Source organism: Rhinolophus sinicus, chromosome 5 (genome assembly GCF_057876585.1).
Source record: "Rhinolophus sinicus isolate RSI-liver-muscle chromosome 5, RSI-T2T, whole genome shotgun sequence".
Classification (NCBI taxonomy): Eukaryota; Metazoa; Chordata; class Mammalia; order Chiroptera; family Rhinolophidae; genus Rhinolophus; species Rhinolophus sinicus.
In genome coordinates, this window is record NC_142505.1 from 57197015 (window position 1) to 57221331 (window position 24317).

The 24317-nt window shown below is 39.3% G+C and overlaps 1 protein-coding gene across 4 annotated transcripts in view; it reads left to right on the top strand.

Moving 5' to 3' along the window:
* Positions 1-24317, top strand: part of SYNPR (synaptoporin) — a 300916-nt gene that overhangs the window by 272124 nt on the left and 4475 nt on the right. For 3 of the 4 annotated variants that reach the window (XM_019728362.3, XM_019728363.3, XM_074313227.2), the window contains one exon: positions 21468-21659. The exons of the other annotated variant lie outside the window; for it this stretch is intronic. In XM_019728362.3, coding sequence (XP_019583921.3) covers positions 21468-21659 — 192 coding nt within the window. The remainder of the gene's footprint in view (positions 1-21467; positions 21660-24317) is intronic. 4 annotated transcript variants of the gene reach the window in all.

The window sequence follows — 24317 nt, forward strand, 5'->3', positions numbered from 1 at the left end:
GGTAGAGATTGCTGCTGTTAGGGCTCTTGGAATTATAGATTCTCAGAGTTGGGTCTCCAATAAATGGAACTATTATACCATCTTCCCAGCAAAGCACCTGGGTGTTTTCTATGACATCTTCTCTCCACTTCAAATTCCTCACTAAACTCCATCAAATCTATCTCCATATTATCTCTTCCTTGATCCTATTGCCACTTCCTGAATCCAGAGTATTGTCGGCCCTTATTGAAAGTGTGGCCGTCATCTCCTACTCCTCTCCTTATCCTCCCCCCAGATCCAGCTTCCCTGGAGCCGTATATGTGTTATCCCATCCTATAAAGGGTCTCTTACCCTGAAAAGGTAAAGAACCACCATTCAAGTCATTTAAAGCAAGTTAATTAAAGCCCTCATTTTTCCCGATTGATGAACCCACGAGGCTCTCTACCTTCTCAGAGCTCTTGTGCTACTCTTCCCTCTGCCTGGAAGGCTCTACCCAGACATCCACATGTCTGCTTCCCTTATTTCCTTCAGGTCTTTACTCAAAACGTACCTTCTTAATAAGGTGTCCCTGGCCACCCAAACTAGAATTTCAGCACCCATTTCCCCATTATATCAGTTCCTATCCTTTTCCCTGCATTATTTTTTCTCCATAATACTTACCACTATCTGACCCACTACACACTTCACTTATTTACCTTGTTCACCGTTATCTCCTCCTCCAGAAAGCACATTCTACAGGGGCAGGGATTTCTGTCCACTTTTGTCTACTAATATATTCCCAGTGTCTAGAAGTACACTTGATACCTGGTGGAAAGGCATGTACGTGTGATTAATAATGTTTACTGATTTTTTGTTTCTTTTGTTGCTTTTTCTTATGTTAAATGATCTAACTAATTGTTCTAGTTCTCACTTGAAGTATATAAGTGATTTCAAATCCCTTTTGAGGTTGGTTCCTTATATATAGTTACAAAAACAAACAAAAAACTTGTTATCTGTCATTTTTTTAAGGAAGAACACTCGGATATTTCTCCTTAGTTTTGAAGGTCAAGCGTGGAGGAGAAAGGGTGGGGTGGGGTGGAGGACTGTTCCATTTTAAAATTATTAAAAATGAATTATGAATGTTCATTTGAAAAGTCTTCCCATTCATTCTTATAAATAGCTATTATATGACCCAGTTGAGCTAGGAGCTCTGACGGCTAAGGTAAAATTAGTCCTCATATCCATTTTGTATTTAAAAACAAAGAACTTAGTGAGTGAATATTAGAAAAAGAAAGCTCTCTGTTTTATTACTGTTTTTTCATAAGCAGAGTTCATCAAAACCTCTTAGAACAGAACTCACGTTTTTAAGAAAGTTTGCCTTGTCTTGAGGAAAATATATACATATTGATAAAATGCAGGTGATTTTGCAAACACAACAGTTTTTGTAGGAAAGATTGCATTTCTTTGCCAAAATGCATGGAATTAAGTGTCCTGGGGCAACTAAAAGTGTGACTCAGAAAAATACTTTAATAACTATTCTTTGCTCATAGCAATACAAATCCGAAGTAAGGCAGAGCCTGTGGGGAGTTAAATGGCAGTGTAGATCCAGAACACTGCAGAAAGAAATACCCACAAAAGCCAGGCATACAGTACAGCATAAATGCTTCTGAGCGAGAAACTCAGCTGGACAGCTGCTGCTTGGCTTCCAAGAAAACGAAGTGTTAACCTAATGCAAACGTCAGCCTTTATTAACAGGGTTCAAGACTAGTTAGATCTAGTTACCACTCAGTCAGTCTCTGGTCCCGAAAGCCAGTGGGCTGATCTCCTTCTAGTCAAGTGGGTTAGCATCCAGCATGCAGTCTCACGTCCAGAAAGGCTTCACCTCTGTCACCAGTGATCTGCTTTGGGAATTCACTCTTGACAAGTTCAGTCTCACTGTTAAAAAATTCTGGCCTGTGTCTAGTACACCTGGAAATAATAACGCTAACAGTTACTACTTATTGAATATTTGCCATATGTCAGGCATATGATGAGTGTTTCAAATGTTATATCTCATTTAATCCTCAGAACAGTTTATGAGACGTCCCCCATTTTACAGATGGGAAAACTGAGGTGGAGAAGGTTTAGGGATCTTGGCTAAAGCCACACAGAGTCAGTGATGAAGAACCCAGAACTGACTTCAGACCTATAGCAATTAACCCCTATGCTCTAGTGCCCTTCTAAAGAATGAAAACCAAAGAGATGGGGAATGGTCAAGAGGGAATCTCCAAGGGATGTTTCTACCAGTTCCCTGAGTGTGGTCAGAAAAGCTACATACTAAATCAGAAAAAAGACTCATTTAGCCTCTATTCCAAATTGACACTTCACAAACTGCTTCAAATGAGCACTGGGTTGAGAAACATTCCTTTGAAACCTTTGGGTAAGGTGGGGCTAGGGAATGTCTAAAACAAAACCAAACAAAAAACCTCATGGCCATTCCAAAGCAATAATGGAGTGGAGTGGACTGTGTGTGCATTTGACATATTATCATTCAATCAACAATATGTTTTTATTAAAAAAAAAAAAAAGGCTAACACACACACAAGAAAGATGTAGAAAACAAAACATTTCCAACCTGCAGGCAACCTGTCTGCCATCTCATCAAAAGCATCGGCATAGCAGTCTCTCCATCTCAGCTCGCTCTTGGTTCTCACAGTAAGAGCATCTCCCTGAACGGAAGCAATCCCAGTGTTCAAAGACACGCATTTTTCATACATGACTCCTAACACAGCCCACGACTTGTATGCACAAAAGCAAGGACACAGCTCAATATGGGAGACTTGAAAGGTTTATCAAAGATTATTTAGGCTCCTGGTGACATTCTCATTACAAAAGGATTTTAGAAGCCATTTCCACTTAAGTATAATTCGATTCTCATATTTCCAACACAATTTTGAAAGATTATTGTTACTGTAACTGTGCATTTTTTTTCCAACTTAAGCTATGCGCAATTACCTTAACAAGTACCATAATTTGGCTTTCACATTCTCTCTGAATCATCAAAACAAAGTACTTGCAAAATGTTTATTTCCCAGGTGTTTTCCAAAGCAGTCAATCCTGTCTGCCCTGGTACATACATGGAATGGGGGTGGTTCCTAAAATATGGAACCGGATGCTGCATACTTGCCTCCAGAATGAGATGCAGCTTTCTTTGTGCTCTAAAAAAGAATGCTTTCTATTTGGTTTCATTTTTTTAATAGTGAAAAAATATTTTTTAAAAACTGAATGAGTCTATAAGTGGCACTTAACAGCTCTGCAAACTGGTACAAGATTGTTACATCTTAATTTGTGCAGAGCCAGGGTCCTCTTTGTTATTAAGAATATCTTATGTAGAACCTTCCCTTTTTTAACATCTAATTTCTTCCTCTCATCAACAGGGTACAATATGGCATATAATGAGATCTCATTATAACAGATTTTAATATAACATAGGTCAAATGGTGCCCACAAGGCATAACTACTCACGACCACATTCTAATAATATGCAGTTTAGTTAAGTGCATATTATTGGACTTCTGTCTGATAATGTTAGTCCTCATCCCCAGATACCACGTTTTATTAAGCAGCCAGTTCAGAAAAAAAGAAAGATTAAAAACAGCATATATGTATTTCTTCTTTATTTGTGAAAGGGATTTCAATCTATCTGCTTATATGTATTACATATAGCACGGGAATACGTGCTGCAGTAATGGTAAAACATAAGGAACACAGTTTCAGTAAGGCGTGATCTTAGCAAAGCCTTAATGACTGGGGACCCAGGCTCTGGAGTCAAATTGTGTTTGTGTCCTGGGTCTACCACTTACTAGCTGGGTGACCTTGGGCAATTCACTTAACCTGTCTGTACCGCTATGTCCTCACCTGTTAATTGAGGGTAACAACAATAACTACCCTATCACTGAGAATTAAGCAGTGTCTGGTATACAGAACTTACTCAGTAAATGTTAGAAGAGAGAAAGCAAGAAGAGAGTCACCTTAAAATTGAATTGGGAAAACGAGACGACCTATATGAAAATGAGACAGAATGGCAAGGTATGCCGAATGGTTTGGGGACGCTCTTGGGAAGAGCCGTGGGGAGCAATGGATGCTGAAGTAGGCTGGGCCGTTTTTGTGGAGGTCGTCTTCTCACAGGCTAGGACCGCGCTTCTCAAAGTTTGTCCCTGAACCACTGGCGTCACTCGGAAGCTTTTTAGAAACGCAGCCTCTCAGACCACTGAATCAGAATCTACATTTCAACAAAACGTCCAGGAGACTCGTGACATGTAAAGTTGAGATGACCTGCTCTAGGACACATCTTGCTTCTCAAAACTTTCAGGTCTTCCATTATCTCTTATCACAGACTTCAGCATTTCTAAAAAAAATATAACCCGGGGGAGAGGGAGACTATACTCCCAAAAACTCCCACTGCAAAAAAAACTGTAAATGTTAAATTATAACAGTTATACATTGGAAATATGATAGAACTGACTAAAATAAGTGGAATCAGCTACACAAACCATGCAACGTAAGTTATGATACAACTAGTATGTATGCCTAGACAGAGTAAAAGTCACCAATATTTATTCCATCCAGATTGAAAATGAAAACCAAGAAAACATGTGATCACTCTGGGAGGGTTTGGGCACAAGTCCCTGGTACCACCAGGCTTAACCAAAAACATGTACTCCCCTAGAATGTAATGGCATTTCAGTTCCATGAGTCTGCCCATCCATTCTTCTCATATACACACCAAATAATAACAACACAACATTTCAGTTAGTTATACTATATACACAACACACACAGAGAGACAGACACACACACCCCCCCCCAGCTTTATCCACCCCTTGTCACTTTTTTATGTCTGCTTTCCTTCTGTCCTTATGCACCTGCCCAAATCTTGCCAGAGACACAGAATCTTCAATCTGGAATAAACATACAGGAAATGGGATAAGAAAAGAAGGGAAGAACTGATGGTGAATATAATCTCTATCATTTCTCAGGTGCCTAGTTCAGCAAGAAAGATATTGTCCCCCAGATTATCTGTTCTTTTTTCATTCTTGCAATAACTCTTTAAAATAAGCTATTAATTCTCTACTATTTCAGTTAAGGAAATAAAGGCCTACAAGGCCATTCAATCCCGAAAGGCCGTGTAGCTAAGAAGCAGCATAACTGAGACTCAAACCCAGGTCTATCTTCTCTCCAACTGACAGAGTAAAGCCAACATCTAAGAATCCAAGAGCCATCTTTTTGAGGAATGGCTTCTAATTTGTAATTCAAATGTAATATATGTAATATTTTCTCTCACTTTCACTTCATCTGATGAGTGGGGAAGTGGCAAAGGAATTTTCTGAAGTCAGAGTGAATTTAAGCTGCGGATGGTGAAAAGCAGAATAATTTCCTCCTTGGTATTTTAGAAGTTCTTCATTTTAACCATCTGTTGCAAACTGACAGATGGGGTGATATATGACAGAATAATGGGTCTTCAATTCTAGAAGGGCATAAGGAATGCTTGAAAAATAGCAGCTCTTTTCATGAACCTAACTGAGCTAACACTGCTTGCTCACTTGCAAAAAAAAAAAAAAAGGAAAATATTTGTGGGAGGGAAGTGTGAAATATAATCATAATCAGTCCTCTAAGCAGAAAATTTCTCACAATTGCCAAAGGTCAAATCCAGTAAAATATGCCTACTCTAAAATTATGCTGAAGTTTTCAAATGCAGTCATTTAAAAAGGTACATAGGGGGGAAAGGTATGCATAAAGAAATTTCAAACAACAGCAACAAAAAAAACCTTCTTCCATCTCTATCTTCCAGTTATTTAATTTTCTTTTTTTATAGGCAGACAGTGTTAATAGTGTCTTATATCTTTGAGACAATTTAGGAAACAGGCAGATTTTTGAAATCCAAATGCTTTTCCTTCTAAGTGACTCAGCCAAATGTGAAGTCTATATCCTTTCTTCTCGCATTCAGTGGATATACATGAGAAGTCATATATATGGCAGATACTTGGCGAGGCACTAGGGATACAAGTGCTTAAGACTATCCCATCCCCAGGAACTTAGTCTTGTGAATGAGACCGACTTGCGAACAGAATTTGAATAGCACGTGTTATGTGCTTTCTGAATGTAGTAGTGAGGAAGGCAATCGTTGTTGTAGCACTGGCTCATTCTCCCAGGCGGGACTTCTTCCAATGGCTTGACAGGTCTTAACGCTATTGCCTCTCTTCTTTTCCAATCATGAATTGCAACCAGATGAAATTTTCACACACACACACACACACACACACACACGCACACACACGTCTGGTTGTTGCAAAATAAGTTTAAAGCTCTAAGCACAAAGAACCACTGGCTCAAATTTTGGACTGTGTTAGCAAAATTGTGGCCATATGAATTTTACCTCAGCAGAATGAATTTACTTTGAAAAGAAACATCAGGATACAGGTTGAAAAAAATAGTCATTGCAGCTGAATTTATGCTCAAGTGTCATTGACCATGAGAAAAATCAAGCCATGTCACTTGAAGATTACGTCATCTTTACCACCATCAACATCCCAACCATTAATACAACAATGATTACATTCCAGTCTCAATGCTGAACAATTTTATGTCATTTTAATCCTCACAATAATACTGTAAGGTAAGCAGTCCTATTTCATGTTACAGATGTGAACACAGACGGCAAGATAATTTTAAAATCCATGATCAGGTTTGCTTTATTGCATTATTTCCAGTCATGCATATCAACTCTTCCATGTCCTCTCTGGGAGATTATCATAGTGGAGAACAGTAAGTTAATAGCAGAATTATGTTTTCAAAGGAGTCTTTGACAGCCTGGCTTTATCTCGGCAGTTCCTTCCCACTCTAATGTTACATAATTGTGGAGGAGGAAGATGTGTGCTTTTTCCAGTTTCAGGGAAGGTGATGGCAAGAGAACACAGACCAGGATTCCAAGAGGAGTTGACTGGGTTCAGAAGGTACCACCTAAAAGGTCTGCCCACATTTTCTGAGTCAAAATTTGTCACTGTAGCTTACATGAAATTATTTCCTATAAAATGCATCCATTTTTAAATACAGGTTGCTGGTGGGGGTAATTTAAAAATAGTTAGACAAATTAAGAAATTACTTCAGGTTATCTGTTGTTTTAATTATCCATACCTCTACTATTTGTCATTGTATGGAGGAAATAGGTAGTTGTGTATCATCTTTTTAAAAGTGTGTGTGTGTGTGTGTGTGTGTGTGTGTGTGCATTCACATATACACGATTCCCACAGAAAACTGTGGTGACGTAGTTTTGTTCACATGATGAGAGAACATTGTCGCCCAGGGTACACATGAAAGATGAAGTTCAAATCTGGCTGCTTTTGACTTTAAGCCTCCTACCATGTCTTCTGTATACTACACTTCCTCCAGATGTTTCATCTATATGCTGCCTGACATCTGGTGTTTTCCAGATATGTTTACAATGCCCAGATGTTTCATGTCAAGTAGACAAAGACGGTGGTTAATTGCCTGAATTTTAGCATTTTCATCTAGTTGGTTCAATGGCAGCCCCCAAAATATTTGGAAATGCTAAAAATTACTTAAAAATAAAAGATGGATAAGATGTTCAATAAGAATCTCCAAATTTCCATATATTCATATTTGACTAATTCTACAAGGTGGTTTTTTCCCCCAAGTTATTTTTAGGACATCCAAACTGGTTTGAACAATTGCCTCACCTCTGGTCTAGGACGTGGGCATGCATCTTGTTTCTGTAATTATTGATAGATGTGTCAAAGGCAATAACCAACTATTTGGAAAGAGTGCTGTGTTCTGCATAAGCTAGCAACTCACTTGGAAACACCCTGGTTGTTTCTCTGGACTTACAGACTTCTAGAGTACAAGGGCTCAGAAAGGCAGGAATACTTTCTGCCAAGATTTAGATGGGTAACCAGATCCACCCAGACTGCTTTACCCCTGGCCCCACTTTGTTTATTGCTTGGCTTTCTAAGAGGAAGATGGTTGCAGGTGAACAAGTGCAGAGAGCTGATAGCTTCAGCAGCCACTTGAGCCACCCAAACTTCCAATTAGTAGGCCATCTTTCTGTTCTCACAGTTAAACCTTCCTTCTGCCAGCAGCATGGCCCAGTAAGTCTTCTTGGTCCTGACCAATGTCAACATGCATCTTCTTAGGCATGGAGTAAGCAGGTAGTAGAGGGAAGCCCAAAACTCCCACTAGATGTCAATTCATAGGCCTTCCAGATAAGCCATTTTGTGATAGATGTATTATTCAACATGTGTCTGCTTTGAGAAACACCCACGGGTCAAGCCCAAAAGGATCCTGGATGCAACCAGATCTGTGCAGCTTCCCTTGTTCCCCTAGACTAGCCAGTGCCCCACACACATTTTGTTTGTTGGTTGGTTTTCAAAACACCAAGTCCTTCTCCTGCAAAGCCATTATCACCATTTTCAGTTACACATTCTTCTGTGATCATTTGAGTAAGGTCTTTCTCCTCCAACAGAATGAGTACTGGGACCATGCCTGTTTTTATTAACTACTGTATTACTAAGACCCGGCACCTAGTTTATTCTTACTAGAGATTTGTTGAATAAATGAATGAACCCACCAGATTTGTTTGACCATCAAAAACCACTGAATAATTCCAATATATATTTATATTCTGTTGCATATTCAATTTTTTTTAAAGATTTTTATTGGGGAAGGGGAACAAGACTTTATTGGGGAACAGTGTGTACTTCCAGGACTTTTTCCAAGTCAAGTTGACCTTTCAGTCTTAGTTATGGAGGGCGCAGCTCAGCTCCCGATCCAGTTGCCATTAGTTGCAGGGGGTGCTGCCCACCATCCCTTGCGGGAGTCGAGGAGTCAAACCGGCAACCTTGTGGTTGAGAGCCCACTGGCCCATGTGGGAATCGAACCGGCAGACTTCAGCGTTAGGAGCACGGAGCTCCAACCGCCTGAGCCACCAGGCCCACCCCCAATTTTTATAGAGAGAATTTTTCCTTATCCGTGTGTGTGTGTGTGTGTGTGTGTGTGTGTGTGTGTGTGTGTGTGAAAATTCATCGAGATCTTCCTGTGTCAGGCACTGAGTTATACATTTTATTGAATTAACTCATTTATCCTTGGCAAAACTCCTATGAAAATATATATCATGATCACCTCTTTTCACAAGTAGGAAAACTGAGGCTTAATAGGGTCCCAGAGCTGGTTAACAAGAGTTGAGATGTGAAGCCAGGGCTGCCTGATTCCAAAGACTGTAGATTTAACCATTATGTGATACCTTCTCTTCTAAAAATCTCTGGATAACAAAACTTACCTCACAAATTCTTATGAAGATTAAGTGGAATAATGTATGTAAAGGTCTTAACATAGTGTTGGCAATACTACTACTATTATTATTAATTTCTTTTGAACAGTTATTAATTTTCTAATGTTACTGTGACCTTTTTTCAAAGGTTTGTGCTATTTGTAATGAAAAGGTTTGGAAATCATGTCAAGCTTTAAGGAGTGTTTTTAACATATGATTTTCAACAGCATCGAAGCAAGCTAGAGAAGACTTCACATCCATTCCAAGATCACCAAAGAGCCAAGACTCCTTCTTACGCCAAGACTCTGACTGAGTTAAAGGGAGAGATGCAGATCTTTTTAAAAGTCTTCTTTTCATTAAAAAACAAACAAACAAATAAACCCTTAAAAACAAGAAACTGGAGGCCTCAATTCCAGAGCTAAGCAACAATAAATCCATTGATAAAGTTTTCTGGGAACAGACTATAAAAGAAAAACATGCAGCAAGTCAATCAATCATATTTAACTTAAGAGAAAAAGAAATGAAATCTTACATTGGTTCTCAAGAAGAAGGCAGATTCTTCACACATGAACCCAGATGACTGAGTATCACTCAGCCCTTGTAACAGAAGAACACCAGCATCCACAGCAGCTCTCTTTTTACAAAATTCTGATTAATTGCTAGTGTGACTATATCTGTGATAATAACATAAAACAACCCAGACAGTGCAGAGAAAGGAAAGATGTAAACCACTTGAGACTGAAAACAGATCTTTGGCTGGTATCCCCCTGCTCCTACTCCATTTTCAGAATGGTACCCAGCCGATACTGGGAAGATAATACATACTGGACAGATGCTTAGGGAGGAGACAGAACGATGAACAAATGAACAAATCAGTGGGACTTGGAGTCAAATAGATCTGAGTTTGGTACTCAATTTCTCTACTAACTTAACTTCTCTAAGCTTAGCCACTTAGTGACTGAGACCTCCAGCCACTTACTTATCTTTCTGAATCTTGATTTTCTCATCTGTAAAGTGGTATCGATAACAGCCACCTCGAAGTGTTCTTATGAGAATTAAGTGAATAATGTATGGCACGCACAGTGTCTGGTACATAGTAACTACTCCATAAGTGATAGCCATAAATATTAACATCACAACTTAATATTTATTACAAGCCAATAAAATCATGGGTCTCTAAGAGCAATAGAATGTTTTCATAATAGATTAAGAACACAGGTTCTGGAGCCAAACTCCCTGGGTCCAAATTCTTGCTCTGCGTTTTTCAAACTAGAGTTAAGTAATTTATCCTATCTGTAACATTGGACTGAATGCTTCATCCAGTTTCACAAGCCACCATCCTGGCACATGTCCTGAGCCTTTCACCCTACATCTAGCCTGAAATTCAGCTTCTACTTGGCGACGCTATCCCTGGGGGCCCATTCTCCTCCCTTGGGAGAAGGCCCACGCCTCCCTTTGGTTGCACTCATCTGCCTTCAGACCTCTGGAGCAATGCAGTGAGTTACCATATCAATCCACATGTGGGATCCTACCAGGCAGGAAGGAAGTGAGAGGTGTGCTGGCCTTATCAAAGCTAAGCTGAGGGATGGCTTCCAGGGCTACCTCGGACTCAAGTACCAAGAGAAACTGTGACATCAGTGACCCAAAACAGAAGAAGGGGCATGACTCTCCCTTGACCTTGGATATAAACGTGTTTCCGTTTTTGTTAATTGTGGATTAAAGCTGTGTTGTCCAATAGGGTAGCAATAGTGACATGTGGCTATTGAATACATGAAATGTGGCTGACACAAATTAAGATGTGCTGCAATTATAAAATGCAGATTTCAAAGACTAGTATAAAAAATAAAATATGTTATTAACAATTTTATACTGATTATATTAAATGACAAGATTTTTAGACATTGAGTTTTCTTATAGAAATACATCTGATCTATTAATATAATCAATTGAACCAGTTTCTTTTTTAAAAAAAGTTATTTTCCAATTGCAGTTGACATGCAATATTATATTGTATAGCCATAAAAATTAATATCATGATTTAATATTTATTACATAATGATTAGACATTTATATAACTTACAAAGTGATCAACCCAGGAAGTACCCATCTGACACCATACATGTTATTACAATATCATTGACTATATTCCTTACGCTGAACTTTATATTCCCATGACAACTTTATTGCTACCAATTTATACTTTTTAATCCTTTCCCCTTTTTCACCAACCCCCCAACACCCCTCTCAGCTGGAAACCATAAAAATGTCCTCTGTATCTATAAGTTTGTTTCAGTTTTGTTTGTTTGTTTATTTTGTTCTTTAGATTTCCTATGTAAGTGAAATCACGTGGCATCTGTCTTCCTCTGTTTGACTTCCTCCACTGAGCAAAAAACAGTCTATGACCATCCATGGTGTTGCAGATGGCAAGATTCCATTCTTTTTTATAGCTGAGTAATATTCCATTGTATATATATGTACCACCTCTTCTTTATCCATTCATCCACTGATGGACACCCAGGCTGCCTCCACATCTTGGCCATTGTAAACAATGCTGCAATGAACATATGGGTGCACACATCCCTTCAAAGTAGTGTTTTGGGTTTCTTCAGATAAACACCCAGAAGTGGGATTACTGGGTTCTTCTTGGTCTCTTGTTTTAGCCTTTGTTTTAAGGCTGTAAGTTCATCACCACCAAACCAGTACTACAACAAACCCTTCTCCGGTTAGGGTTTGTCTGGTTTAAGTATTGTTTTAAGCCAGCTTTTTTGTTTGTTTGTTTCCATTTTCATGAAACATCCTTTTCCCATCCCTTTACTTTTAGTCTATGTGTGTCTTTCAACATGAAGTGAGTCTCTTGCAGGCAGCATGTGTAAGGGTCTTGTTTTCTTATCCATTCAGCCTCCCTATCTTTTGGCTGGAGCATTTAATCTATTTGCATTTAAAGTGATTGTTGATAGATATGTAATTATTGCCATTTTATCATTCATATTTTTTATTTTTATTTTTTGTCCTTAAGAATTCCCTCTAAGATTTGTTGTAGTACTGGTTTGGTGGTGATGAACTCCTATAGTTTTTTGTTGTCTGGGAAGCTCTTTATCTGTCCTTCAATTCTAAGTGATAGTTTTGCTGGGTAGAGTAATCTTGGATGTAGGTCCTTGCTTTTCATCACTTTGAATATTTTGTGCCAATCCTTTCTGGCCTGCAAAGTTTCTGTTGAGAAATCAGCTGATAGTCTTATGGGAGCTCCCTTGTAGGTAACTAACTGCTTTTCTCTTACTGTTTTTAAGATTCTCTTTTTGTTTTTAATCTTTAGCATTTTAATTATGATGTGTCTTGGGGTGGGCCTCTTTGGGTTCATCTTATTTGGGATTCTCTGTGCTTCCTGTGCTTGTATGTTTATTTCCTTCTCCAGATTAGGGAATTTTTTTTGTCAAATAGGTTTTCAATTCCTTGCTTGCTCTGTTCTCCTTCTACTACCCCTATGATGTGGTTGTTGGAATGCTTGATATTTTCCCAGAGGCCAATTATTCTCGTTTTTTTTAATTCTTTTCTCTTTTTGCTGTTCTGATTGGATGTTTTCTGCTACATTATTTTCTAAATCACTGATTTGATTCTGTTTCATCTAATCTACTGTTGATTCCCTCTAATGTATTCTTCATTTCAGTCATTGTATTCTTCATTTCTAACTTTTAAAAAATGTTTTCTATCTCCACTTTTATGTTTCCTATCTATTTCTTGAAGTTCTCCCTGAGATCATTGAGCAACAACCTTATAACAAATGTTTTGAACTCTGTGTCTGGTAGTTTGCTTGTCTCCATTTTGTTTAGTTCTTTATCTGTAGCTTTGCTCTATTCTTTCACTTGGGGCATATTACATTGTCTCCCAATTTTGGCTGCCTCCCTGTGTTAGTTTCTATGTATTAGATAAAGCTGCCATGCCCCCTGGTTTTAGTAGAGTGGCCTTATGTAGTAGGGGTCCTGTGGGGCCCAGTGGTGCAATCTCCCTTTTCTCCAGCTGGGTGCTCCATGTGTGTCCCTTATGTGGATTGTGTGTGCCCTCCTGTTGTATTTAAGCCTTGGTTGCTGTTTGCACATCAATGGGAGTGATTGTCCCTTGGGCTGATTGGTTGTGAGGACTCATGGCTACAGTGGAGGAGCTGTGGTGCAAGGGCTGATCCTACAAAGCAGGATTCACTTTAGCAGGGCTCTGATGCCTGACAGTCTGCCCCTTGGGTGTGCCATCCTTGGAGGTGGCTGTGTGATACTCTAGCTTGGCCTGAAACTGGCCACTGTGTGTGCCAGTCCCTGGGCCTCCTAGGAGGACCAAGTTCAGCCACAGCCTGTGTCCTGCCTGAGGCCACCTGGCCTGAGCCACAAAGCAATCTGCAGATGGCAGCCACTCACTCTGGGCTTGGAGGTGCCTCAAGAGTCTAAGCCGTAACATGAGACTGGCTACCACTAGTGCTGGGCTTTGAGCTGCTCAGCAAGAGGTGTAGAGCATGCCAAGGCCAAATGCTGATTGCTTGAATTTTATGAACCTTTGAGAGATTTTAGGAAAGTCTGCAGCATTAGCCAAGACAGGCTATTTGGGTGGAAAAGTCGCTGGAAGTGGCTTGGTTAAGTCTGCAGGTTGGGATAGGCGGAGTCTCAGGGAATCAGCGGGGCAAGGTGAACAGTGTTAGGTAAGTAGATGGAGCACCTGTCTAAGTCTTCATGCTGAGAGGGGGGAAGCTCAACAAAGAAACAATGGATTCTGCCAGTATTTCTGTCTGGGAGAAAGTTGTCCCTCCAGCCCCCACTCTGAAGCCAGATAATTCAGTTCCTCCCCATATGTCCCTAGTGCTTTTCAAGCTGTGGCCCCAGTGCTGGAGCTCAGAGCAAGTGAGTCTATCTTCAAGTAAGTCTGTGCATGGGCCCTTTAAGAGGAATTCCTGGGATTCCCACCACCCTCCCTCTCATTCAGCCATAATCTCTGCTGATTTTCACTGGCAGAAGTTGTGGGAATGTCTCTTCCTGGCCCTGGAACTCTGGGCTGGGGAGCCTGGTGTGGGACTGGGACACTCTCACTCCTCAGGGGGAATCTCCACAGCTGAGCTATCCCTCCTAATTTTAACTGTCACATGCGGGTGTGGGACCAGCCCATTCCGTGTCTCCACCCCTCCTATCAATCATTAGCTGTAGGCTAATTTTTTTCAGCAAATTTCAGGGGATTCTCAATGATGATTGTTCTGTAGTTAATTGTAATTTTGATGTCATTGTGAGAGGAGGCAAGCACAGGATTTACCTATTCCACCATCTTGACTGCAAAATTGGACCCGTTTCTTACTGCTTTTTTTCGTTTAATGTGGCTACCGTAAAACTTAAATTCCATATGTGACTGACATCTCTGATTTGCATTATTTCTGGGTTAGAGTCTCAGTGTTCTTACACCAGGATGGGGCCATGCAATCCTTCCAAACTTCAGGCATTCTCTGCCATGCTTCTGTCACCTGGGCCATGAATTATCTAATATTTTTCTTTAAATTAAATTCTTTTCCTAAACTCCAATAAAATGTATTTTGGGGGGAAAAAACTCTGTATCACTACTGAATATAGAAATCTAGCATTATATAACATGATGAGAAGATAAACAGAAATGAATCAGTGGAAAATAAAGGGTATTGTATTCCTGTCAGGCCCTGAGTTTAGGGCCAATTTTTTTTTAATAAATAGGTATTAAATATTTGTTAAATGGGTGTTAGGGACAGATTAGCACCCAGCTGAGACTTTTTTCTTTACTACTCAGATTGAAAGAGAATTGTCAAGGAAATGCCTTTCTTCCTATGTTGCTCAATGTTATTAATTGCTATGTCTGATGGCAATGATAGGTGACCCAAACTTCAGAAAAGCTGGGCATAATGAAAAACCATTCGCAAAACACGGAGCCCAATGTCCTGAATTCAAATCTCAGTTACTTGCAGCAACTTGGACACATCACTTAACTTCCCTGAATCTGTAAAATTGGTATAATGATCTTTACCTGATGCAGTTACTGTGAAAATCAAATGATCTTCTATGATCACATGTTAAAAACTGTAGATATTCTCCAGAAGTTTCATAGCTTTATTATTAGTCCTTTACATGAAATAATGAAATAGTAATAAACCTGTGAGTGCACAAGAAGTTATTGTATCCAGCCATTGCTTAGCTCTTCTCTCTTCCAAGCCCGTAGCTCTGCCCTGAGCTGGGCTTCTCTGTCTTGCTGTTTGATTCCTGTGTTCCCTGATTCACAGCTTCATTCTGGGATTTCTGAAAATTGACTCAGTAACATGAACCTAGTTGCACTAAGGGTAAGAGTGACTGGTCGGACTGCCCAGTTTCTGGTCCAGGCTCTCAGTGAAGGTGTGAGGCACAGGAAAAAGAGCAAAGCCACCAAGGAGGAAAACCACATAATAAAGTCATTGGTGTTGAAATACTGGGAATATTTGCCAATAGATAAAAATGGGAAAATGACTATGTTTCCCAATATCCAGTGGCGCTCAGTGTGCCACTATCAGGGAGAGATGGAGACAGGTTTTCCTGGTTCTAAAACATTAAGTTTTCTGTCACCAAAGATGAGTCCCTTTTGTATGGCTTGGAGTGATCCAGGACAAGCATCTTTAATACATTAAATTACTCTCGAGTAAAAATGAGTTTGCTAATGGTAAATTAGGAGAAGTGGAAGCAGCGAAACACACCCAACAAATGAAATGGAAACACACCACCCAGCCAGCAGTAAGCCAGACTGCTCCTCTGTGAAGAAATCTGTTTGCTTGGATCAATGAACAGATATTTAAAACATATTACAGAAACACAACCAGATAGTACGTCAGTGTTTTCAGTACAGAGTGAGACCAATAGCTCAGAGCACATTTTATAAACACTTAATGAACCATGGGCAACTCACTTAGCCAACTCACTTAACCCACTTGGCCTCAGTTTCTTCATCTGTAATATGGGGCTAACAATGCCTCCTCTAACTACTTCTTTTTATTATTTTTTTTTATTTTTATTGGGGAAGGGGAACAGGACTTTATTGGGGAACAGTGTGTTTTTGCCAGGACCCATTAGCTCCAAGTCAAGTTGTTGTCCTTTCAATCTTAGTTGTGGAGGGCACAGCTCGTGTCCAATTCCAGTTGCCATTGTTCAATTTTAGTTGCAGGGGGTGCAGCCCACCAGCCCTTGCGGGAATCAAACCAGCAACCTTGTGGTTGAGAGCACACGCTCCAACCAACTGAGCCATCCGGGAGCTCAGTGGCAGCTCAGCGGCAGCTCATTGTCTTCATTCTAGTTGTGGAGGGTGCAGCCCACTGGCCCATGTGGGAATCGAACCGGCAACCCTGTTGCCCAGAGCTCACACTCTAACCAACTAAGCCACTGGTCCGCCCCTCTAACTACTTTTTGGGGTTTTATGGGAACCACTTAGATCCCAAGTATGAGATTTTTTCGGAAGCATTAAAGCACCTTCCAAATGGCAGCTTCTCCATGCTATGGGAATAAATAACACAAGCACAGCTTTCAGAAGATACCTTCAAAAGGTTAACCTGTGCACCAAGATAACCTAGCAGTAAATGTTACCAATTTATGTCTTGAGTTTCTTCTATCCATACTCCATCTCTGCTAGATAGACAAGGAATAGCACTTGTAGGATTCTTACCTGCACCATCAGAAGAAAGTCACTTCTCAAGTGTGAGGCATTACCTATCCTGATACAGAAGATGGTTTTAGGCAGACCATTAACACGACATTATATATAGATATAGATAGATATAGATATAGATATAGATATAGATATAGATATAGATATAGATATAGATATAGATATAGATATAGATATAGATATAGATATAGATATATATGAAACAAAGTTATTCCATATTTAATTAAACTTCAAGTCTTCTGATTAGGTCATGCCAGTATTCCTTTAAAATCTCTCTAACACTCCTTAATCTTCCTTTATAACAAAGATCCTCAGCTCTAAAGCCTATGCAAACATCCCCAGCTAGAATTTAAGGTATTTTGTTTTCACTGTATAACATTTATGTGTGTTTGCAATTTTCTTCTATCTCTAACAAGTCATATTGGTTTAACATTTATAATACACATGTAATTTTCTTCTAGGATAACTTATGTAAAAAAGTAATTTGTTTCAAATTAAATATTAAATAGTAACACAGGAGGTATGGATAAAATCAAAATTGTTTAGGTAGTTCCAAAATGACTAAAACGTAGAGAACACCAACTAAGGTAATTACCCACATAGAATACACCAAAGAGCATGTTTTCTCCCAACTTTTCAGAAAGCTCATGATCTGCTACAATAGTCTAGCCAGGCATTAATTATAAGTAAAGTATTTGACCTGCCTATGCTTCAGTTTCCTCGTAAGAAAAGCAAAGCTGACAAATGCCCTTGCTGTAAGATTAGTGATATCTATAAGTGTTTAGCAAAGTGCCTGGCATTTAGGTAATATGGGCTCATGAAATGTGAGTGATGGCAGCTAGTGCTACTGCCTCTGATACAGCCATTAGTTTGAGGCAGCTTCTGGGCACCCTGCCACTCTCTACCGTGCTCTGTGCCCTGGGTGGATACCATCACTGGGCTCCCTGCCCTAGGGGTTCCACTTGGGCTTGGCCAAAGGGAAGCCTTCCCAGGAGATTAAAAGATGGAAGGAAAGTGGGGTCAGGGATTTGCTCCCTCCTCTCATTGTCTCACTCCCTATAAGTAACCTCAGACTCAGGTTTAAGCCCAAAGCCAAAAACTAAAAGAGTTCAGGATAACATATACTTTAACTAGAAATTTTGACATAGTCTTCCCATCTTCACACTTTTCTCAGTTATAGAAAAGCTGGCTTGAGGCTACTTTCTGAAACCCCTTGATGTAAAAACTCTCAATTCTAATGACATTTATTAGTTAGTCTAATTATAAATCCTCATGCTGCTGTTAAGGACAAACAGGCCATCTGAAGTTTCTGGCTGTGACAGCCATTGATATAATCAATCAGTGCCCTCATCACATTGCCACGTTGTTTTTATTTGGTCTACATATAAATTATGTTTTAAAAATACACACACGTTTGTAAAACAAAATAAAAATCACCTCTAATCCTTCCAGCATGACTTGGTAAATTCTTATACAATGTTATACATATACATATACATATACATATACATATACATATACATATACATATACATATACATATACACATACACATACACATACACATACACATACACATACACATACACATACACATACACATACATATACATATACATATACATATACATATACATACTTGGGACTATTTTCTTTCATTCATTCTCTCACTCAACAGTGTTGATAACTCCTCTTCTATCCAGGCCCAGCAATGAGCAGGGTAGACAAAGTCTCTGACTTCTTGGAGCTGACGTCTTGTTGGGAAAGATAGGCAAACAAACATATTTTCACTCTTCACAATCATCTTATGAAACAGACACAATTGCTATTCCAGTTTACTGGGAGCTAACCTGAGGCTTCAAGCAGTCTAGCAAATGGCCTAAGCACACACAGCTAGTAAGCAGCAGAGTTAGGATTCAACCCCAGGTCTCTCTGATAACAGACTGAGTTCTTAGCTCCTACGTAGCTTAGTACCACATACTGACCTTTCTTTACAAAATGGTACTAGGGACTAAAAAGTTGGCTTAGCCGCCCCAAAATAACATATTTACTCCAAGGACATAGTTTCTTGACTTCAATCATGAAGTTTATTTGTGGGAAATGATTCATTACTATTTTGTCATGTTTAAGTGAAGCAGGACACCTTGGAATGTATTTGTTTTAAATAAGATGATCGATATTCCTTAAAGCAGACATGAGAGACAATACAGAAAAGTCAAGCTCAGGGTCCTAGAAACAAACAGCCCAGTTTACAATCCTGATTCCTTTACTTACTAACTCATGCGTCTGAGCAATTTTATTTAACCTCTTCATGCCTCAGTTTCCTCAACTGTAAAATGAGAACAGGATTGGCATCTATTTCACAGTGCTGATGTCAGGATAAAACGAGTTAATACATCACACTTAGAATAATACTTGGCATGTAAATGCTCAATACATGTTAGGTATTATTACTATTCTTATTTTAACGAATAAGTCTAAAAGTTTTGATATTATTTTGTCCAATTTCCAATTGAGAGGTTTTCACGTGACTCTGTTGTTTTCTTAAAGGTTTCCCCTCCTAAAGGCCTTTTAAAAAGTCTATTTCTAATTATGAGTATAAATAAGGACAGCTATTAGCTCATAGTTCAAATTATAGGATATCTAGAGCCCCAAACAAATATGTAATGTCAAGAGAGCAGAATCCATATTTTGTGTTTTTAAAATTCCCCACAAGACCTTGTTCAATACCTGGCATATTACTCAAAAATTACTCTTTAAATGAATGAACTAAATAGGTACCAGATTGAACATTAACAGAAAGTTGTATCTGCCACCGTCAACCTGTCTTATTTATTTGTAACAATTCCTCCAATTTCTAATCCAAACCTAAACACTTGAGTCTCTTTATTCCAAACTTTCTTATTGATGTTGAAACAGTTGTAGATATTGTATTTGTTTGCTGGTTTGTTTATACATCCATCTTATTCCAGAAACAACTTAAGATGCCTACACGAATATATGAAATTCAAAATGGAATTAATTAAAAATAAGAAGTAAAACACAAGTAAAAGGAAGGACGGATATATAAACAGTTAGGAATAGGGTTAAAATACTCATGCCATGAAAACCCTGTAAGTGGGTCACAAATTCCCCTAAATTTTCTAGAGCTAACATGAGAAGGTCAACTAGTGAGTTATATAATTTCCAACAACCACTGGATGAAGAGATCAACTATTCGGAAGATTCAGCTACTCTTGTAGTAGGCCCTTTAGGGCCTTCTCCACAAGAGTCATACTTAACAAATACCACTCACAATAGCATCTTTAGAGTATAAGAGTCCCCTCAGCGTAGAGCTGATGAAAAGTCATTCAGTCACACCACAAGGAAAGGCAAACCAGATGTGCGGTATTCTTCAGGGGATTATCATTTAGAATAAAAAAGAAGTCTATTTCCATTGGTATATCAAATTTACTATGTGTTTTCCTTTCCAGGTCACTGTTTTTAATATTCTAAGAAAGCGTATGGAACATCTTTATAGTAGTCAATCATTAATACAGTAAATCTGGGAACTTGTCCTATGATCTGCTTGAGTCTTGGATATTGACTCCCCACCCCCCCCCCCACCCCTTCTGAGTCATGAGGGAGGATATGAGAAGTAGCCCCTTCCCCATCACCAGAAACTTGGAGATGTTTCTTTAAAATATTCATCCCCTTACATTGTGGAGATTTTGTTTGACATGAATAAAGAAGCTTCTTTCCCCTGAACTCATAGTACATGGTTTTCTAAGTCAGACAGATCTAGATTTGAATTCTGGCTCTGGTACTTTCCATGTGTTACGCTATAGCTCTGGGTCTCAGTTTCCTCATCTTTAAAATGGGCATTAAAATACTTTTTAACATGATGTTTATAAGGACAATTTCATATAAAACCTCTCACCCATAAAAAAGCACTCAAAACATTATACTTATTATTGTCTCCTACTTGGCACAGTCCTAAGCATACTGTAGACAACGCACAGGTTTCTTGAATGAATGAATGTTACCACCTATAAATCTTTATCAATCAGCAAATCTGTCTAAATATTTGAAATCATTATACCATGGCAGTTAAGAGCATGGGCTCAGGAGTCAGGTTGCCTGGGTTTGAATCCTGACACCATCACTAACTAACTGGGAACTCAGACAAGCTGTTCAACCATTCTGTCTGAATGTTATCTGCAAATGGGATAATGATTGTAACTTCCTCACAGAGGTGTTGTAGGAACAATTAGATGAGGGTTATTAAGTATTTAGCATCATTACTGGGACATAGTAAGCATTCAGTAAGGATTACTATAATTATTTATTTTATAGAAGTATTAATAAAATATCACAAAACTTTATTTGTTTTTTCAACTTTTCCCTGGTTCCAATGCTATAGGATCTTGGAATTTTCCAGAAGGCAAAACAAACAGCTGTATAAACGAAATGATTTGTTTCTAAAATTCACCCTTCTTTCACTGCTTTGTCTTTCTGTTTGTCTCTGTAGGATTTCATTGTTACCGTGGTCTTTTCGTTCTTGTGGTTGGTGGGCTCATCAGCTTGGGCGAAAGGACTGTCTGATGTCAAGGTCGCCACGGATCCCAAAGAAGTATTATTACTGATAACAGCTTGCAAACAGCCCTCCAACAAATGCATGGCTGTCCACAGCCCTGTAATGTCCAGCTTAAACACATCTGTGGTACGTGTTCACCGATGCTTTACCTCCAAATCGTTGTTTGCCAGGCAAGTGAATAGAACCTCTCAGAGTCATCCTGGGAATGTTTGCCTCCAAAACGAGCCCAGGCTGAAAGGTGCTACTTTACTCCAGGGGTAAGATGATCCTTTGGCCTTGAAGTTCCCATTGTCAGAGCCCATAGATTTCAATGCTGCCAATACGGAGTTCTTAGTAAGGGACCCAGCAGGTACTGGATGACAGTCAAGTCAAAATTCTATCCCAGAAACAGAGATCAAATCTGAACTTTAAGGCTGAAGCCTGCCAGAAGTCAAAAAGGAATATTTGATGCCATTGAGATTTCCCAGGAAGAAAACATGGTTCAAGCCACACATAGTTAGAATACATCCAATTGATTGTCTGAAGAAAAATACGCAGACCTAGTACAGTACAGAAAGAAATCCATCATATAAGAAAGCACTGATACTTGTTATGGTAATTTTTATCTTCTCCAACATCCCATTTTAGTTGCTTGATAACTTCAGAAAAGCTGAACTGCAGTCGTTGAACAAAGGCAAATGTTATCATCAAGTGGAGAACTCTTACAGGAAGACAGGCAACCTGACAGATAGCAGGGCTGCTAAATTGGATTCTTGTTTATGAGCCTAAGAATGTGTGTCATTTCAAAGAAAGAAACTGTATCTGAGAAAGAGAAAAGCTGTGATAGCAGCAAAAAAACAGTAGTTACCGAAGAATAAATGGCTCAGCAGTATTTGCTGAAGGAACAACACTTTTTAGCCATCACTAAACATAATTATCTTTGCATCAAGGTTAATTTATGTTTCTACAGCTTTCTGAAATTTAATCTGAGAAGTCATGTGAGAAGGGAAAGAGGATTGCTCGTCGGTTCCTGATGGTTTGACTGTGAATCTTGGTTTGGTAAAATAACAAACATGGACATGAACTCTTTATTCATGTTTCACAGTCATTTTTATTTGCTGCTGCCCACACCTGTGGATAAATACTTTGAGGCGTATATTAAAATATATTCCACTGCTTCTGTAGTTTGTTTATAGGCAGTACTTAATGAAAGTAATTGAAACCATAATCTCAAAATCTAAGAGAACAGACAAAATCATTCGATGTATTTGTAAGTTTAATGAATAATCTTCTCTATGAGTTATGACAGCCTGCATAGTCCATTTAGTTCCACTTCTGATGTCTCTAAGAAGTTTTAGACTAGGAGATAATGAGTTTTGAATGAGAAAGAATGTGACGTGTCTCTTAAAACTAAAACAGAGAATGGATGGAAACCAAACACGGTGGGGTGCTAAGGACAGGACTGGTTCTGCTATAGCCATGGATCCATATTAGTTAAGGGTCTTCCAGTTCCTAGGGACAGAAAATTCAGTTCAAACTGGCAAAAGCAAAATAATCCTTCCAGTCTGTCCTTTGCGTCTCCACTGCTACTACCAACGTCCGTAATGCATCAGAACATTTGGGCTACAAGTCACAGAAACTGACTCTGACTAACTTCATTAGGAAAATACCTTTGGAAGGAAATCAAGTAGCCCAGAAAATGGATGAAACTTGAAGAAACAGACTGTAAGAAAGCAGGATCTAGGGCAGGGCAAGGGTTCTGGAGGTCAGATGCCAAAGAACGGTCTCACCAAGTCGCTGTTAACGACAAGTTGTATCTAACCTCGCATTGCTCTGCTTAAAATTCAAAGTTCCAGGAGAGAGCTCAAGTCACTTAACTGTAACTTGGCTCTGCAAAGGCAATCAAATTTCCATTACCAGCAGCAGAGGAAAAGTATATTCATCTGCCAAAACACAACAATTTTTTTCATTACGAACTCATTTGACTTCAAATCATGTTGAGCTAGCTTTTGACAAAAAGTGTAAGTAATTGGAAAAACACTGAAAATGTGTCTTTCAAGGGCAGAACCCAGTGCCAGGACCTGGAAAGCTGGCAAGAAACTGGACCGTTCTCATTCTCCTTCTTTCATCCCTCATTCCTTCTGCATGCCTGTTTCCTTATTCTCTCTTTTCAGATGGATTAGTTTCTCTTTTGCCTGCTCACACAAGAGAAGATAGCCACCCCACAGTTTCTGAGTTTATATTTCTTTTTAAAGACATATCTTAAACTGAACAAAAATCACTCAGGTCCAAGCCCAGATTTCTGCTAGAGAGACTCTCCCTAGCCTATTGTGGGCCAGGAGTCTGCCTTGGTCTCATCGGTCATGTCTGGGGGATTGGCGGAATTGTGTCATAGACACACGGCTCACAGAACCCAACCCACTGGGCAAGCGTAGGTTTTAGAGGAGCCAGACACATACTACAAGAGATGACCTCTGTAAGCTAATGGTTCCGGCAATAACTATATTTTCTACCTGGGTAACAAATTGACTTTCTTCAAAGCACTTTGGCATCTATGATTTCACAATGACATTAGTAGGCAGGTAAGCCATCCGGTTACTTCACAAGCAGGGAGCTAAGGTAAGGGATGTGCATAAGGCCCCCTAAGTAGTTACAGCAATGCCAGACTAGAGCCCAAGTCCCCAGTGCTGCTGCCACTCAAAACAGTTAAGGGCAGAGTTTTTCAATTAGTGTGGCAGGGTTAGAACCCTGGCTCTACTACTTAGTAACTGACTGCCCTTAGATGAATTAACTAAGCTTTCTAAA